This window comes from Nicotiana sylvestris, chromosome 6, assembly GCF_000393655.2.
Source record: "Nicotiana sylvestris chromosome 6, ASM39365v2, whole genome shotgun sequence".
In the NCBI taxonomy this organism is placed as follows: domain Eukaryota; kingdom Viridiplantae; phylum Streptophyta; class Magnoliopsida; order Solanales; family Solanaceae; genus Nicotiana; species Nicotiana sylvestris.
Window position 1 is genome coordinate 23,292,368 of NC_091062.1, and position 19,449 is coordinate 23,311,816.

A 19,449-nucleotide genomic window follows, 5' to 3' on the forward strand; every position below is an offset into this window, starting at 1 on the left:
CACAAGTTTCAAAATCTTCTTCAAACTACCTCATTTAAATTGAAACGGAGGGAGTATAATAATTGCTGCAAGTACAAAATATTAGGGAAAAGGGGAATTAATCTGGGGTGGTATTCAACTTTGAGTGCCCATATAAAGAGCTAAGTGGCCAGTGGCGAATGAAAGAAAAAGAGAAGCCGTTGAGAGAATAGAAATGGCGAGCTCAGATAGTGAACGTCACACAGAAGAGGCTGCAGAAAACAAGAGCGATAAACAGCTCAAAGATCGCAAATTCTCATGGGCAAAGTTACATCGTGTTGATTCCCTCAATTTGGAAGCTGGAAAAGTTTCAAACTCTGCTGCACGACACGGCTCTAAGGTATATATTTCACATTTATGTACTGACATTGTAAAAAACAACATCGACAAAATTAGATCACCAAAAAGTAAAAGGATAGCCCAGTGCACAAAGTATCCCACATTCATGCAGGATTTGGGGAAGGGTCGCACCCCAAGCGGTGATATAGATACTCTACCCTAATGCAAGCATTACTAGATGTTTTCACGTCTCGAACCCCTGACCTATATGTCACATGGAGACAACATTACCGTTGCTCCAAGACTCCCCTTCATATCATTGAAAAGTACAACTGATAAATAACCTTGTAATTTACATTGATAGTCAGTGGTAGATGCAACTTATTATCTATCTGTTCAACTGAACCAGTATCTCATCGGAACATGGACATATGTTGAAATCACTAAAAGTTTAATAAATATTATATTCTGAACGTCCACTAAAGTTATTGGTACTAAGAATTTTGAAGGTCGAATCCATCAAGTTTAAATCATGAATCCGCAATTACTGACAGTAGATACTCCACTTATTTTAACATGATTACGAAGAACATTTGCAACTGCAGGCTGACTGGAGGACGATATTGAGTCTAGCATTTCAGTCAGTAGGAGTTATCTACGGAGACATAGGGACTTCACCTCTCTACGTTTATGCAAGTACTTTTACTGATAAAATTGGACACAAGGATGACATTCTCGGGGTATTGTCCCTCATCATATATACCATAATCCTCGTACCTATGACTAAGTATGTCTTCATCGTCTTATGGGCCAACGACAATGGCGATGGTAAGTTACAGTATGTCCCTCTCTGCAATTGATTATTTCTCATTCATTTTTATGCGATACAGTTTTCTTTTTAGTATGTTACAAATTAAAAAGAACGATATAAATTTATATTTTAAATATTTTGTTTTTAAAATCTTTGTTTTACCCTTATGACATGCTCTTATAATTATAAAGATATGACATGTTTAATACGACAACCTTCAAAGGTACTTTGGGATGTACCCAGACCCAAAGGCCGAACCAAGATTTTTAGTTTATGGGTTTTGAATTCTAGAAAATATAGCTTACTTCTGGATAAATTATTAATAAATATTAAGTGAATCTTTTAACATAGATACAACTTCTGGCCAAAATCTACTGGATTATGCCGGACTGTAGTTAGTAAGCTAGCTCCTACCATGGATGTACCAAATGTTTTCCTTTCTGCCTAAACTTCGTGTCCACAGTCAAGATCATCATAAAAAATAAAATGGAGGGATTAATTAATTTCTTTTTTAAGTATCTCCCCTTTACATGTTTTATTTCCTTCTTTTGCATGCAGGTGGAGCATTTGCGTTGTATTCTTTAGTATGTCGATATGCAAAAGTGAGTCTCATCCCAAACCAAGAGCCAGAGGACAGAGAGCTTTCACATTACAATCTAGAGCTACCATCTAATCAATTTAGACGAGCTCAGAAGATCAGACATAATTTAGAAAAGAGTAAATTTGCAAAAGTATTTCTCGTCTTCGTCGCCATCCTCGGAACTTCTATGGTCATTGGTGATGGAGTTCTCACTCCTTGCATCTCAGGTCTCTAATTAAATACTTATTAATTGAACATATGCTTCATCATATATACTCATAGATTTATTATCATTTCAAGCAATATGATCGACAGTTTTGTTTAATGTGGTGCTTTCTCATGCAGTTCTCTCTGCCGTAAGTGGAATAAAGCCCCTCGGCCAAGGTAATTAGTAATCTGTTAGTACAACATTTTGCAACGCCCGTTTTTTTTGTGGCGACCGCCTATCTCTTACTACTACATATTTTTTGCAAACTGGATTTTCGGATGGATTTGTGACAGAATGGAATTGTCCATCACAAATATAGAAAAAAAATTTATGTAATAGTATGCTAAAGAATTATTCCCTTCGTTTCATTTAATGTGATATTATTTTCTTATTAATTCATTTACAAAATAACACATATCAGACTATCATTATATATTTGAAAATAATTTAAAGACCCGTTGGCCATGAGTTTTGCCAAAATAAATTTGGGATTTATGGCAACTCATGTTTGGCCATAAATTTTACCCATATTTTGGCAAAATCCCAAACTCCAAATCCCAAAATCACCCAATTGCTGATTTTAGGCCAAAATCCCAAAACTTGAGAATTATATACATGTTTTTCTAAAATAAAGTTGGAAAATATGTTTTGAAAACGTATGTCTAAACACATTTTTATCTTCAAACCAAACTTCACCAAAATCAAATTTTTCAAACAAATTTGGAAATCTATGGCCAAACGCTAGCTAAATTTGAACTCACTTTATCCTTTATGACATTATAACATAAGGAATCTCATGACATATTTAAAATCATATGTTTCAAATCTTTTTTAAACTTCGTATCTAGTCAAACTCCACCACACAAACTGAAACCAAAGGAGTAACGTTCTCTCTTCGTTCCTCCCCTTTTTTTGGTTTTGATTGATGATTGAACAACTAATGGATAAAGAGTTTTTGCAGAGGCTGTTGTGGGTATTTCCATCGCAATACTGGTAGCCCTTTTCTGTGCGCAACGTTTGGGTACAGACAAGGTGGGATACACATTTGCTCCAGCCATATGCATTTGGTTTTTGTTTATAAGTGGCATTGGTCTCTACAATTTGTTCAAGTATGACGTGAGCGTCTTACGTGCCTTTAATCCCAAATACATTATTGACTACTTCAAAAGAAACGGTACAAAAGGATGGATGTCTCTTGGTGGAGTTTTCCTCTGCATTACAGGTTACAATTCTATTTACACTATCAGTACAATTTAATTTAGCCAATTATTGAATGTACTTGTCATATCTGAGATTGCAAATCTGTCTGCACTTATTTTCATCTGTTTAATGACTTTTTTGAAACTCCGCAGGATCTGAAGCTATGTTTGCTGATTTGGGTCACTTCAGTGTGCGTTCTATTCAAGTAAGTCTTCTTCAATTTCTTTTTTTTTTTTTTCCTTTCCAACTCTAGCTTCCTGACAGTAACATACTTAGTATTTGAACAATCTTTTGTCATAATTCAACTTGTACACAAATTTTGATACCTGTCGAGTTTTAAGGCTGTACTTTGTATTCTAAAATAATGTCTACAAAAGTACTATGATTACTCTCGTGTACTTAAAAACAGTCTATGTAACACTAGTTGATTAAGAAATTACCTAATGGAAAACATGGACAAATAAGATTTGTATACGGACAGTAACCCAAAGTTGGACAAGTGAAACCTACATAACTGAAGAAATTTAATTGATCTTTATTTTGTTTTTCTTTTTTATATTTTGTTGTCAATCGAAGTGAACTCACCATGTCTATATATGTAATGCAGATAAGCTTCAGTTGCCTCGTATTTCCAGCGTTGCTCTCAGCTTACAGTGGACAAGCTGCTTACCTCTCAAAATTCCCTGAAGATGTTGAGAATACTTTCTATGCCTCCATTCCAGGCAAGTAGAAATTTATTAACCCTTTCAACTTTAATATAGTCAACGACAAGGAAATCTTGAGAACAGAGGAACAGTATACGATTATATGCCATCCCAATACTAACTATGTATATATAACACTTTATATCACAAGTTATTTACTCTTTTTCCAAATTGGAAAGCATTTCCTTCCTCTATTCCAATATATGTGACACTATTTCTTTAAATAGAATGATACAATTCTATATTTGGAAACATTTAACTTTGACTTTTTTATTCTACCATTAATGAAAGGCTTTCATACCCACACAATTTATAGTATGTTTAATTAAGATCACAAGTTTCAGAAGCCTTCTTTTCTTTCTTAAACTCTATATCCAGTCAAATTATGTCACATAAATTGAAACAAAGGGATTGACAATACTTGTTATTGCAAGTCAATTTAACCTGATAGTAGGGCTATCAAATTTGGATCAAGCCCAAATGACCCGCCCATTTGTTGAACCCAGCACATCTTGACTCGACTCATCTCAACCCATTTAGAGTTGAGCTGATTTTTAATCCAAATTGATCCACGAGTAACTTTGCCAAAATATCTTACAAATAATTTATTTATTTTGTTTGATAAGTTATATATGACCATAAAAAAAGAAAAAAACTCTTATATAGTAATTATACAATTCATAAGAAAATAACATATATTACTAAAGATTGATACGGGTTGGCCGGGTTGGGCTATGACCCAAATTTTAGTCCATCTTGACTCAACCCATCTTAGCCCAAGTAACTTTCGGGCGGATCATTTGTCCCACCGAATTATCGATTCAACCCGTTTTGACCCGCCCAAAATCGGCCCAACCCGCCCATTTGACACCCATTACTGATAGTATAAAAAACGTAGTATGCACTATCAGTGCAGAAAACCTAAATTCATAGAGATTATGTTCTTAAGCGATAGAGCAAGCCACGGATAATGTAACACCATTCATAATTTGGTTTGTTAATGTTACTTACAGATCCATTGTACTGGCCAACATTTGTAGTGGCTGTTGCTGCAGCCATTATTGCAAGTCAAGCAATGATATCTGGAACCTTTTCTATTGTGGCTCAGGCCCAAGGTCTAGGCTGTTTCCCAAGGGTGAAGGTAATTCACACATCTGCCAAATATGAGGGTCAAGTTTACATCCCAGAGTTAAACTACTTCCTCATGATTGCATGTGTTCTAGTTACTCTAAGCTTCAAAACCACAGAGAAATTGGGGCATGCTTATGGTATTGCTGTGGTTGTTGCTGAGATTATAACCACAAATATGGTGACACTAGTAATGCTTGTTATATGGAAAATCAGCATATGGTGGATTACCCTATTCTACGTGGTGTTCTTTTCCATAGAATCTACATATTTTTCCGCCCAGCTGACAAAATTTACGCAAGGTGGTTATCTACCCTTAGCCTTTTCAGCCGTGCTCGTGATCATTATGGGAACTTGGCACTATGCTCAAAAACTTCGATACCAATTCGAGCTCAATAACAAGGTGTCAAGTGAGTACGTCAGGGACTTGGCTAATAATCCTGACATCAAAAGAGTACCTGGAATAGGATTACTCTACTCTGAACTAGTGCAGGGGATTCCACCTATATTTCCTCATTTTGTCTCCAATATTCCGTCAGTCCATTCAGTCATAGTCCTGGTGTCGATAAAATCCATTCCCATCAGTAAAGTAGCAGTACAGGAACGTTTCTTGTTCCGACACGTTGAGCCTAGGGAATACAATGTGTTCCGCTGTGTAGTGAGATTGGGGTACAAAGATCAACTTGGGGATACAGAGGACTTTGAAAACCAATTGGTGGAACAATTGAATGAGTTCATTAGACATGAACATTATATTCTTGCAGCAGATCAACAAGTTATAACAGAGGGAGAGACTGTACCACCAGTATCTGGACAATTAGTAGCTGGAAAATCATCCAGGGTCCACATGGAGGAAGACTTGCAGCGACACGTGGATTCTAGAGTTTCGTCAACTGGTTCAATTCGATCAATGAACACTCCAGCAGCTCAGTCAAATCGTTCATCAAGTAGAATACAAACGGTGTCCCCAAATTTGGAAGAAGAAGAGATGCAATTTGTGAAAAAGGCAAAGGGACAAGGAGTGTTCTATCTCCTGGGAGAAGCAGAGGTGGTGGCTAGACAAGATGCTTCGTTTTTGAAGAAAGCATTTGTCAACTATGGCTATAATTTCTTGCGCAAGAACTTCAGGCAAGGGGACAAAGCTATGGCTATTCCTCAGACTAGGCTGCTAAGGGTCGGCATGACTTATGAACTATAATTGTGAGCTACTCCAAAATCATACAGTGAAAGTGTGCAGTGAAAGTGTGGTAGCAAATAGTCGCATAACAAACAGAGTGATTTACATGATTTTCTGCAGTTTGTATATCTTTACTTTTTTATCCTTTAATGTGTGCAAGCTTTCAGTTTGAGTCTGAGTAATTTAACTGTATCGTTTCAAACTTGTTCGGAAATGTATTACATACTCCTCTTCCATCTATCCAAGTTCCAACTTGTTTGATACTACAATTTATTTGACGAGATCAAACAGTTTTCTACTATTATAACTTTTTCAATAGCAGAAAGAATGACTTAAGTCACTCAAAACTCCTTCAATAACTTCAATAGCATCAATAGCAAATTGTTAACAGTGTAATTAAACACTGCTGGAAGCAAATTTTCATCAGTGTTATAAAAAAGACATGTACACTTAGAACTCTATATAAAGAGACTAAGAGTAACCAGTCCTTCCCACGAATAATAAATTCAGGAGCTCTTTTTCTCTTCCAAATTTTGTCTAACAATGGAACCTAAGCCAAGAACTTATCGTGCTCGCACTGCTTGTAAAGAAATGGTGTTCAGAGTACTGACGATATAAATATAAGTTTAACCACCAAAAATATGCTAACAAAAAAATTGGAGGGAATATTACCCTGTAAAGCTGAATCATCAAAGGATTGTTCAAACGTTGAAGGAGGAAACTAAATCAGGAGATGAATTCACACGAATCATCTTTTCAGCATCATATAAAGTTAATATATCAAATTAATTAGGCTGCACATGTTCATGTCCAAAGTAGTAGAAGAAAACAATAAACAGGATGTATTCTAGACATCAAATCAAATAAGTAAAAAAAAAAAGCAAAAATTGAGAAAATACATAAGTGTAGTGGAAGAAAATGGTAGACAGGAAAGGAAAGAGATTCAAGAAAAGAAATAAATGATAATAATGCTGAATGACATAAATAGGATATAATTAATTTTGTTGCAGATTTTGTAGAAATCAAATAAGGGGAAAAAAAGCAACAAAATGAGAAAATAGATAAATGTAGTTGAAGAAAACGTAGACAAAGGAGTAAAGGGGAGAGAATTCAGGAAAAGAAATAATGATACTCCTAATGAGGAATGCCATAAATAGGATGTATTTAATTTGTGCAGATTTTCTAGACATCAAATTAGGAGAAAAAGCAAAGTAATGAGGGAAAAGTATTTAAGTACTATTTTATCTAAGTAAGTTCAATGATCTGCACATTTTAGTCTTTTCCTTTTCCATGTCTTTACATATTCCAAGTTAATTAAAAGAGGGAAAACTAATTAAATCCTGACCTTTGATTTACATATATATTAGATTCAGATTACATAGATTAGAGATTAGATTATAATTTCTGCAAGTACAAAGTATTAGGGATGAAGGGAATTCTGGAGTCTGAGTTTTGTGAAGGCTTATAAAGAGCAAAACTGGTGACTGGCAAAGCAAAAACAAAGAGAAAAGAAGCCCTTTTGTGAATCGAAATGGCGAGCTCAGATAGAGATCTTCATACAGAAGAGGTTGCAGAAAACAAGAGCAACATCGGGCAGCTAAAAGGCCACAAAGTCTCATGGGCGAAGTTATACCGTGTGGACTCCCTCAACTTGGAAGCTGGAAAAGTCTCAAATTCTCTGGCTGGACATGCCTCTAAGGTATGGATTTGTAATTGGTGGCAGTGACAGAACTTGGAATTTTAATAAGGGAATTCAAGAAAATACAAGAATTTCACAAAAGAAATTCAAACTTGTGACCTAAAGCAGTTTTTGAGTCACCTTTGCCACTTCAGTGCACTACAAAGAAAAAAATCAGCTAAAAAATTCATTGGTAACTATTGTTAAATAACCTTAGTTAACAGGATTTTTGCATCACTGATCCGTCACTAAATAAGATTAGAGACGACAGATTAGCAATGGATTTTTAATGTTTAGCGATAGAATGTGTCCGTCGCTAATTCATGTTATCTTATAGTGTTATAAGTTTTCTTTTTATTAAGGGGATTTAAAATTTTTATTTATATATTAAAAAATTGTTTACACTATTTAGACATTAAAATTTTGTGATGAAGAGCATTCACTTGAACCCCTTCATTTTAATATAGTTTTGTCTCTGATTAGTGCATCTTAACTCTTTATAACATGTCATTTACTTTATCTTCTGTATTATTAATTCAGGGATATTATAGAGAATCATACATCTTAACCTCTAAAAAAATTAGAAACTCACGCACAAAAATTAAACTACCAAGGCATATACTCAAGTTTTATATAGTACTGACTAGGTCAATTCAAGATTAATACAATTAGGTCATTAGAAATGTGATTATAAGTAACTGTCTATATTAAATACTATGAATTAGTAGTCTGAAAAAATGAGCCGAGGGTCCATCGGAAACAACCTCTCTATTTCTATAAGGTAGGGGTCTCAAGACCCCATTTATGGGAATACACTTTGTTTGTTGTTGTTCTTGTTCAGTAGTCTGAAAAATATGGTAAGTAATAACTTTGTAAATTTGTACTGATATTATAAAGATAATATATATTGTCAAATGTATAAATCAATGTTTTGAACTATAGCTATTAGCTAACAACAACAACCCAGTATAATCCCACTTAGTGGGGTCTGGGGAGGGTAGTGTGTACGCAGACCTTACCCCTACCCTGGGGTAGAGAGGCTGTTTCCAAATAGACCCTCGGCATCCTTCCCTCCAAGAACTTCTCACCTTGCTCTTGGGAAGACTCGAACTCACAACCTCTTAGTTGGAAGTGGAGGTTGTTTACCATCAGAGCAACCCCTCTTGTCATTAGCTAAGTATATAGATAATCGATGGTCATTGATGATTATACATGTGATATTGTGGCATGGCTGCAGGATGATAGGAAGACGATACTGAGTTTAGCATTTCAGTCCGTAGGAGTTATCTACGGAGACTTAGGGACTTCCCCTCTCTATACTATTCAAAGTACATTTACTGAAAAAATTGGAGATAAGAATGACATTCTGGGCGTGTTGTCCCTCATCATATATACCATATTCCTCGTACCTATGACTAAGTATGTCTTCACTGTCTTATGGGCAAACGACAATGGCAATGGTGAGTTATAAGATGTCCCTCACTGCTATCTCAATAGTAGTTTAATTTTTCTATCCCATTTTATGTAACGCTATCATTATATGGAGAGTTAAACAATTTGTCTTTGATTAAAATTGTCAAACTCTCTTTAACATTTTGAATTAGTAGTTATTGTTGAAGTTTGACAAAATGTTTGTCCCACATCGGTGGGAAAACAAAAGTTGGGGGGATTTTCCCCCTATAAAAGAAGGCTTAATGTTTAGGATTTAAACACACCTCTCATTTGCCTTCTCATCTGTTTAAGGCATTTGTATCTTCTCTCTTTAGTATTATTTCACTTGTATTTTTGGAGTGAAATAAAATATTGGTTGTGTCCGAGGAGTAGGCAAAATTAGCCGAACCTCGTAAATTCTGGTGTTCCCTTTATTGTTGCTTTATTGTCTTATTTATTATTTGGTGGCTGTCATAATTTTTGGTATAGTAGTTGTGACTTATTCACACTATATACATTTGGCTTCCGCAACAATTGGTATCAGAGCCAAGGTACTGTCTAAGTATGCTCTGTGGTTGCAGCATAGTCTGATCTTCCACATCAGAAAAGATTTATCTTGGTAACTGAGTCAAGGTTCTGTCTGAGTATGCTCTGTGGTTGCAGCTTAGTCTGATCTTCCACACCAGAAAGGAAATAATCTTGATTTGTGTCGTCAGCTATTAAATAATATTTGTGTCAAAGATGGGAGACAATAAACAAGAAGAATCTACATCAAGTGTCAACAATACGTCATCATTGGCATCTTCGCTTATGACAAGAATTGTGTCAAATGCGAAATTTGCGGTCGAAATATTTGACGGGTCCGGACATTTTGGGATGTGGCAAGGCGAGGTTCTAGATGTCCTTTTTCAACAAGGGCTAGATCTGGCCATTGAAGAAAAGAAACCAGATGTTATTGGAGAAGAAGATTGGAGAATTATCAACCGTGTTGCTTGCGGTACCATTCGATCCTACCTTGCTAGAGAGCAGAAATATCCATACACAAAGGAAACTTCTGCAAGTAAATTATGGAAAGCACTGGAGGATAAATTTTTGAAGAAAAACAGTCAAAATAAATTGTACATGAAGAAGAGACTGTTTCACTTCACCTATGTTCCTGGTACCACGATGAATGAACATATCACCAGTTTCAATAAGTTGGTCACAGATTTGCAAAATATGGATACAACTTATGATGATGGTGACTTGGCCTTAATGTTGTTGGCGTCACTTCCTGATGAGTACGAGCACCTTGAAACTACTCTACTCCATGGAAATGACGAAATTTCTCTCAGAGAAGTTTGTTCGGCTTTGTACAGCTATGAACAAAGAAAGCGAGAAAAACAGAAGGGCGGAGAAGGAGAAGCACTGTTTGTGAGGGGTCGTCCTCAAAATCAAACGAGGACAAAGAAGGGAAGATCCAAGTCAAGATCCAGACCCAGCAAAGATGAATGTGCCTTTTGTCGAGAAAAAGGGCACTGGAAGAAAGACTGTCCGAAGTTGAAGAATAAGGCCAAACATAACAATGGAAAGGCTATTATGGATTCAAATGTAGCTGATTGTGATGATTCAGACTTCTCATTAGTTACAACAGAGTCATCAACATCATCAGACATATGGTTGATGGACTCGGCTTGTAGCTATCATATGTGTCCCAACAGGGACTGGTTCGTGGAATTTCAAGAAGGAGAATATGGAGTCGTCCACACAGCGGATAACAGCCCTCTTACCTCATATGGCATTGGTTCAATACGATTAAGGAACCATGATGGAATGATCAGAACATTGATAGATGTTCGATATGTACCGGATTTGAAGAAGAATCTCATCTCTGTGGGAGCCCTAGAATCAAAAGGGTTCAAAATCATTGCAGAAAATGGAGTGATGAGAGTATGCTCCGGTGCACTAGTGGTAATGAAGGCTAATCGGAAGAATAATAATATGTACCGCTATCGTGGCAGTACAGTTATTGGGACAGCGACAGTGACATCCAGTGACGACAAAGAGGCAGAAGCAACCAAGCTATGGCACATGCGCTTGGGACATGCTGGAGGAAAATCCTTGAAAACTCTATCAGATCAAGGATTGTTAAAAGGAGTAAAGGCTTGCAACTTGGAGTTTTGTGAGCATTGTGTTAAAGGGAAACAGACAAAGGTTAAATTTGGTACAGCGATCCATAATACTAAAGGCATTTTGGATTATGTACACTCAGATGTTTGGGGTCCTTCCAAAACACCTTCATTGGGTGGGAAGCACTATTTTGTAACCTTTGTTGATGATTTTTCCCGAAGAGTATGGGTGTATACAATGAAGAGCAAAGATGAAGTGTTGGGAATTTTTCTCAAATGGAAGACGATGGTGGAGAATCAAACAGGCAAGAGGATCAAGTGTATTCGCACAGACAATGGAGGTGAATACAAAAATGATCATTTCAATAAGGTCTGTGAAAATGATGGCATCGTCCGACACTTCACTGTTAGACATACACCACAACAAAATGGAGTGGCAGAACGTATGAACCGGACCTTGCTGGAGAAGGTACGGTGTATGTTGTCCAATGCTGGCTTGGGCAAAGAATTTTGGGCTGAGGCAATTACATATGCATGCCACCTCATTAATCGTCTACCATCTGCTGCTATTGATGGCAAGACACCATTTGAAAAATGGTATGGAAAACCTGTTGTAGATTATAACTCTTTGCACGTGTTTGGCTCAACTGCATATTATCATGTGACGGAGTCAAAATTGGATCCAAGGGCAAAGAAGGCTATTTTTATGGGAATTACTTCTGGAGTCAAAGGATATCGCTTATGGTGTCCTATGACAAAGAAAGTAATATTCAGCAGGGATGTTACCTTTGATGAATCTGCTATGGTAAATAAGGTAACAGAAGATACCAAACAAAATAAAGGTGCTTCTAAGCAGGTGGAGTTTGAGGGAAAATTTATTTTTCCTACACAAGAAGCAGAGGAGGAAACAAATGAAGATTACCCTCTGGAAGGAGAGCCAGTAGAGGAGATTCCAACTCAGGAACCTCAACAACAACTTGAATCAATAGCAACCAGCAGGCCAAAAAGAACAATAACGAAACCTGTTCGTCTCATAGAGACAGTTGCTTGTGCAACCTCAATTGTAGCTGATGATGTTCCTACCACTTATAAAGATGCTGTCCAAAGTTCAGAAGAAGATAAGTGGAGGATTGCCATGAATGATGAAATACAGTCCCTTCATCAGAATCATACATGGAGATTGGCCAATCTCCCGAAGGGAAAGAAAGCAATTGGGTGCAAATGGGTATTTGCAAAGAAAGAAGGATTTCCTAACCAAGTAAATGTTCGCTACAAAGCAAGATTGGTGGCCAAAGGATATGCTCAAAAGGAGGGAATTGATTACAATGAAGTGTTTTCTCCAGTTGTAAAACATTCCTCCATTAGAATTATGTTGGCTTTGGTAGCACAATTGGATTTGGAACTAGTTCAGATGGATGTAAAAACTGTGTTTTTACATGGAAACTTGGAGGAGGAAATCTACATGACTCAGCCAGAAGGATTCAAAGTTGCTGGAAAAGAAAATATGGTGTGCAAACTTGAAAAATCGTTGTACGGATTGAAACAATCTTCTAGACAATGGTACAAGCGATTTGACGAGTTTATGTTGCGGCAAGGGTACAAGAGAAGCAAATACGATCATTGTGTGTATTTGCACAAGCTTAAAGATGGTTCCTTTGTATATCTTCTCCTATATGTTGATGATATGTTGATAGCTTCCAAGAATTCGGAAGAAATTGATAAGTTGAAGATTCAACTGAAGAAGGAGTTCGAGATGAAGGATTTGGGTGAGGCAAAGAAAATTCTTGGCATGGAGATAATTAGAGATAGACGTTCAAAGAAACTCTGTTTATCTCAAAAGGAATATTTGAAGAGAGTACTTCAACGTTTTGGCATAGATGACAAGACTAAGCCAGTTAGTACTCCACTTGCTTCCCATTTTAAGCTAAGTACTACTATGTCGCCAATGGATGAAGCTGAACGAAAGTATATGTCAAAGGTACCATACGCAAATGTTGTTGGTAGCTTGATGTATGCAATGGTTTGCACAAGGCCTGACATTTCACAAGCTGTTGGAGTTATTAGCAGATATATGCACAATCCAGGGAAGGAGCATTGGCAAGCTGTGAAGTGGATTCTACGGTATATTCATAATACTGTAGATGTCGGGTTAGTTTTTGAGCAGGAAGACAATCAGTCTGTAGTTGGATATTGTGACTCAGATTTTGCGGGTGATCTGGACAAACGAAGATCAACTACTGGTTATGTGTTTACTTTTGCAAAGGCACCAGTTAGTTGGAAGTCTACTTTGCAGTCAACAGTTGCTTTGTCTACAACAGAGGCAGAGTACATGGCTATTACAGAGGCTGTGAAAGAGGCAATTTGGCTTCAAGGATTGCTAAAGGAGCTTGGTGTTGAACAAAAAGGTATCACAATTTTTTGTGATAGTCAAAGTGCTATTCAATTAGCGAAGAACCAAGTGTATCATGCAAGGACGAAGCACATTGATGTTCGGTATCATTTCGTACGAGAAATCATAGAAGAAGGTGGAGTCACGGTGAAGAAAATTCATACTACAGAGAATCCTGCTGATATGCTGACAAAGGTGGTGACTGCGGTCAAGTTTCAACATTGTTTGGATTTGATCAACATTGTTGAAAACTGAAGATTAAAGATGAAGACACAATCAAAATTTGTTATTGAGAGAAAATTGAAGATGTGGAATTTTGCCAAGGTGGAGATTTGTTGAAGTTTGGCAAATTTGTCCCACATCGGTGGGCTCTTGAATTTTGGGGGGATTTTCCCCCTATAAAAGAAGGCCTAATGTTTAGGATTTAAACACACCTCTCATTTGCCTTCTCATCTGTTTAAGACATTTGTATCTTCTCTCTTTAGTATTATTTCACTTGTATTTTTGGAGTGAAATAAAATATTGGTTGTGTCCGAGGAGTAGGCAAAATTAGCCGAACCTCGTAAATTCTGGTGTTCCCTTTATTGTTGCTTTATTGTCTTATTTATTATTTGGTGGCTGTCATAATTTTTGGTATAGTAGTTGTGACTTATTCACGCTATATACATTTGGCTTCCGCAACAGTTATGTTGTCTTACGTCTAGCACTTTTCAACTAGTTTCAAACATGTAAATTTTATTTCAAAAAATTTGAGGAATTTATGCCCGAGTTCACACAAAATATTAAGTGCTTTGATTGTTAACACCCAACGTGTTTAATTATTTGCTTCTTTTGCACACAGGGGGAGCATTTGTGTTGTATTCCTTAATATGTCGACATGCAAACGTGAGTCTCATCCCAAACCAGGAGCCAGAGGATAGAGAGCTTTCCCGCTACGGTCTGGACATACCATCAAATCAATTCAGAAGGGCTCAGAAGATCAGACATAAGTTGGAAAACACTAAATTTGCAAGATTTTTTCTTGTCTTCCTTGCGATCCTTGGAACATCGATGGTCATTGGCGACGGAATTATCACTCCTTCCATCTCGGGTCTCTAAATATCAATATATACTCTCTATCTCATCCCTTGATCATCATATCAGACTAGGACTGCCTAAATTAACTCATAAAGATATAAACTGTCCAACCTGCTGAGTATATTTTAATGGCGAGTCAATTTGGGCACATCCCAAGTCAGCGCATCTAAAGGTTGGGCTGGTCTTGAGGTATAAATATGTAACCCAAATTGAGCCATAATATCACTTATCAAAATACATCTAAATTTTTTTTAATTAGATATGCAAGATATAGTCATACTCCCTCAGTTCCATATACTCTAACAATAAGAGAATTTTATACTATCAAATCACCCAAAAGAAAACTACAAGTAATAGTCAATAATAAACAAATAAACAAGACAGACAATCTGCTACAACAGAATAAATAACACAAATAATAATTTATATAAGATAAATCATTATTTAATCTGGTGTGTTTCATGTGCAGTTCTCTCTGCCGTAAGTGGGATCAAGCCTCTAGGCCAAGGTACAGAAATTAAAAGGATGCTAATGAATTCTTCTTTTTCGCTTATTCCTTTTCAATGATCAAACAACTGGAAAAAAATGGATAATGGTTCTTGCAGAAGCGATTGTGGGTGTTTCCGTTGCAATACTGGTAGCCCTCTTCTGTTTTCAACGTTTTGGTACGGATAAAGTGGGATACTCATTTGCTCCAGCCATATGCATTTGGTTTTGTTTAATAAGTGGTACCGGTATGTACAACTTGTTCAAGCATGATGTGAGCGTCTTACGTGCCTTTAATCCCATATACATTTTTGACTACTTCAAAGGAAATGGTAAAAAAGGATGGCTTTCTCTTGGTGGAGTTATCCTCTGCATTACAGGTTAGAATTTTATTTACAGTATCCGTATAATTAAACGGTTATACCATGCATGTTATAAGTTATCATATTTTCAAATCATAAATCTACACTTGATACAAACAGTACCTTTAATCACTTGATCAACGACCTGATTGTGTATATTATTTAGACAGCCCATTTATAAAAGTTAATCTCAGTAGCTTATTACTCCTGCATTATCTCCAGTGGAGTTTCTCTACTCATCTCTCTTGCCCTACTTCCTGTCTGTGTTCTTATCTGGTGAAAGACTATTTTATGAAACTATTACAGGATCTGAAGCTATGTTTGTTGATTTGGGTCACTTTAGTGTGCGGTCTGTTCAAGTAAGTCTTCTGCATTTTTTATTTTCTTCTTTGCCCTAAGTAATCGCAAAGATGTACTTCCTCTGTCCCTTTGTATGTGGCGCACTTTTCGTTTTAAATTGCCCTTTATTATATTTGATATTTGTTTCCAGTTTTTGGTCAATCTGAGTGAACTCACCATGTATATATGTTGCAGATAAGCTTCAGTTGCGTAGTATTTCCATCTATCCTCTCTGCTTATATTGGGCAAGCTGCTTACCTTACAAAATTCCCAGAAAATGTGGGGAATGCTTTCTATGCCTCTGTTCTGGGCAAGTCTCCTATGTATATGTGACAAATTTGTTAACTTTTTCATATTCCTTATATATATTGAGGCCTTTTGGGTTAAAGCCCAATAGGAAAATACTGCGAGGCACCAAAGATCGGACCAAAGCGGACAATATTGTGGCAGTTGAGCCTGGGTCGTGAAAGATAAACTAATCATAAAATTATTTACTTTATCAATACCATGCATAATATTGATTTTGTTGGTGCTGCTTACAGATCCAATTTACTGGCCAACATTTGTAGTGGCTGTTGTTGCGGCCATTATTGCAAGTCAAGCAATGATATCTGGAGCTTTTTCTATTGTGGCTCAGGCCCAAAGTCTAGGTTGTTTCCCAAGGGTGAAGGTAATTCACACATCTGCAAAGCACGAGGGTCAAGTTTACATCCCCGAGTTGAATTACTTCCTCATGGTTGCATGTGTTGTAGTTACTCTCAGCTTCAAAACCACAAGAAATTTGGGGAATGCTTATGGAATTTGTGTGGTTAGTGCTGAGCTTACAACCACAAATATGATGACATTAGTAATGCTTCTTATATGGAAAATTAGCATATGGCGGATTATCCTATTCTACGTGGTGTACGTTACCATAGAATCTACATATCTATCCACTCAGCTGACAAAGTTCGTGCAAGGTGGTTTTCTACCTTTGGCTTTCTCATTTGTGCTCGTGATCATTATGGGGAATTGGCACTATGTTCAAAAACATAGATATGAATTCGAGCTTAAGAACAAGGTTTCAAGTGACTACTGTGAGCACGTGATTTTTGTCTTACGCGACAATCGCTCCAAAAGAAATAAAAAATAATAACAAATGGTCCTGCTGTACAATTTTTGGATTTTACGTGGCACTTTGTTAATTATTTATGATTTTTTGCCCATTTTTTATTTTTATTAAAACAAAATACAAAAAATGTATGTGTCATGCGTAGTTTGAACCGTAATCCGGTTATTAAATAGAAAAATCATAAATAGGCATCTTTGTCCGTGATTTTTGTTTTGTTGATTTTACCTGCTTTAAATATTTTAATATATGTGTGCAAATAATTGTATTAAGTGTTTATGTAATTTTAATTTGATTTACTTAGGTTTTGTTTTTAAAAATAAAAAATAAAATAAAAAGAGAGTGCAAATTGGGCTGAAATCAGTTTGGGCCTATTTCATTTTAATTCGAGGCCCAAACTCAAACCCAAAACCCCTGTGTAACCCGGTCCACAACAGCTGACACCCAGAGCGTCCAAACGACGTCATAGTGACCTAGTCTGATCTAGGCCGTTGATCTCAGATTGATCAACGGCCAAGATCACTTCCCCATTAACCCATGAACAAACCCGATCCATTCCGCCCGGACCGACCCAACCCCCTTATGTCTAAAACGACACCGTTTCCAGTTAGTTGAAGGATCCTAGCCCTTCATCGTGCCTCATCCAACGGCCGAGATCAGCCCACCCATTCCATATATAAGCCTCCTACCATACCCTGCCCCCTATCCAAGACCCCGCCTTCGTCCTCATCCCTTTCCCCACGAAACCCTAGCCGCCCCCTTATTCCTCGCCATTAATCCCGGCGGCATAAACGCCGGTGACCTCCACCTTAACACCATAGGACCGCCTCACCCCCCTGAACATGGATCTGTTGACCATTTAGTTCGAATCATCCCTTAGGTTCTCGAATCTTCATTTGAAGATTCGAGCAAAACTCGATCCACACCGATGCACCCCAGTTTCATACCAGATAGTCCCCGGACCTCCCTCGTGACCAAACCATGCCTGGTTTGGTCCGAATCTAACCAAGGAAACCCAAGTCCCAAATCTACCATCTACGAACCCTAGAAACCCCAAGCCTGGTCCGTGTCTGTTCAAGCCAAGAGATTAGGGTCTAATGAACCTTAATCGAAGTGTTTCTCATTTGAGAAACACTTCGATTAAAGTCCGTTCAACCTTGAGGAGGATCTGTTCAAAACACAAGTGGATTTTTCTGATTTTTTCTTTCAAAGCTTTAAGGTAAGTTAATTCTCTTTTCTTTATTTCAGTTCGTGTGTTTGTGTGTTGTTAAAGGTCTGTCCGTATGGCCAAACGCCTTGTTTTAGTTTGTGTTTTTGAACTGCTATTGTCCACCTTGTCCGGACCTTTGTATTAGGTCAAGTCTTTCTTCATAATGTGTGTGTGTAAACTGTATATTCAATTGAATTCGTAATTGGTCATTCAATTAGCTCCCAAGGTCGTTTCTGTATTAACATTGCAATCTGAACCCCTTGTGTGATACTCTTGGATTTCTGATTTTTGGCTACGATTGTACATGTTATGATTAATATAGTCGAGTCGACATGTGTCGTCAATTAGTTTCAGTTGTCTGATCAATAACAAATTGACCTGCTTCTGTTAAGCATGGCCTGAATCTATTAAAAACTGAGTTCAGCTGCTTATAATTGTTAATTTGAATCAGAAATAAAAGGGTTGGATTGTTAGTTAAGGTCTGAATTGGAGGGCATGGGCATTGGGGCACAACATGTGCATAAAGACCCCTTTTTGATTAAAATAGTTTGACAGCACATGCTATCAGATTATATTCTTGCTGCCCATGGCCTGTTTAGTTTAAATATTAAAGGGTACTGTCAGGAATATGATGGGAAGGTTTTTATACTTAAATGTTTGAGTGGAAACTGAAAAGAGGTTAGCACATGGGAGGGGTGTTCTGATTGTCCAACAGGTTGTTAAAGGGCTGATTTTAGGTGTATAAAAGGGAGAAAAAACTTCAGTAAAAAAAAACAAAAAAAAAGAGGACATTGATAATAAAAAAGATACAGATAGAAAACTCATAAGGAATATTTGAGAGTTGAGTTCTGAAAAACAGAAAACTGGAGAGAATTCTTCTTGACAACTCAAGTAAAATTTCAAAACTGAAAATTGGCACTGGATTTTGAAGAGAAAAGAGATAGTGAGAGAAAATAGAGGGGCTTATACAGATACACATTCGAGAGGAAAATATACAGAAAATTAGCAACTGTTTCTTCCTTGTTTGTGTGACTCTCAGTTTGTTCAGCCTGTTCAATCAACTCTGTTTTCTTTCAAGTATCAGCTGAGTTCATTGGTTGATTCACATTGTTTGTTTCTCCTGGATTTGGTCTGCCTTGGAGTTTTGTTCCTACTG

The 19,449-nt window shown here is 37.0% G+C and overlaps 2 protein-coding genes across 2 annotated transcripts in view; both read left to right on the forward strand.

The window, feature by feature from the left end:
* The first annotated feature begins 193 nt into the window (after window positions 1-193).
* Window positions 194-6,196, forward strand: LOC104221300 (potassium transporter 5-like). The gene is made up of 8 exons (XM_009772334.2): window positions 194-358; window positions 903-1,125; window positions 1,667-1,915; window positions 2,034-2,072; window positions 2,858-3,118; window positions 3,249-3,301; window positions 3,704-3,818; window positions 4,814-6,196. Exons 1-8 carry the CDS (start codon window positions 194-196, stop codon window positions 6,124-6,126), a joined length of 2,418 nt encoding a protein of 805 aa, XP_009770636.1. The 3' UTR covers window positions 6,127-6,196.
* A 1,348-nt stretch (window positions 6,197-7,544) lies between these two features.
* The window catches only part of LOC104234243 (potassium transporter 5-like), a 33,877-nt gene continuing 21,972 nt past the window's right edge, over window positions 7,545-19,449 (forward strand). The window contains exons 1-8 of the mRNA XM_070150308.1: window positions 7,545-7,804; window positions 9,021-9,243; window positions 14,553-14,801; window positions 15,258-15,296; window positions 15,394-15,654; window positions 15,943-15,995; window positions 16,171-16,285; window positions 16,518-17,055. Of these exons, the coding sequence (XP_070006409.1) occupies window positions 7,637-7,804; window positions 9,021-9,243; window positions 14,553-14,801; window positions 15,258-15,296; window positions 15,394-15,654; window positions 15,943-15,995; window positions 16,171-16,285; window positions 16,518-17,055 (1,646 nt within the window). The 5' untranslated portion in view covers window positions 7,545-7,636. The remainder of the gene's footprint in view (window positions 7,805-9,020; window positions 9,244-14,552; window positions 14,802-15,257; window positions 15,297-15,393; window positions 15,655-15,942; window positions 15,996-16,170; window positions 16,286-16,517; window positions 17,056-19,449) is intronic.

Bases quoted from the DNA above. Each gene is read 5' to 3' on its own strand.
- LOC104221300 (XM_009772334.2), top strand. From the start codon at position 194: ATGGCGAGCTCAGATAGTGAACGTCACACAGAAGAGGCTGCAGAAAAC. The intron at 2,073-2,857 runs GTAATTAGTAAT...GAGTTTTTGCAG, and splicing joins AATAAAGCCCCTCGGCCAAG to AGGCTGTTGTGGGTATTTCC. The intron at 3,302-3,703 runs GTAAGTCTTCTT...TATGTAATGCAG, and splicing joins TCAGTGTGCGTTCTATTCAA to ATAAGCTTCAGTTGCCTCGT.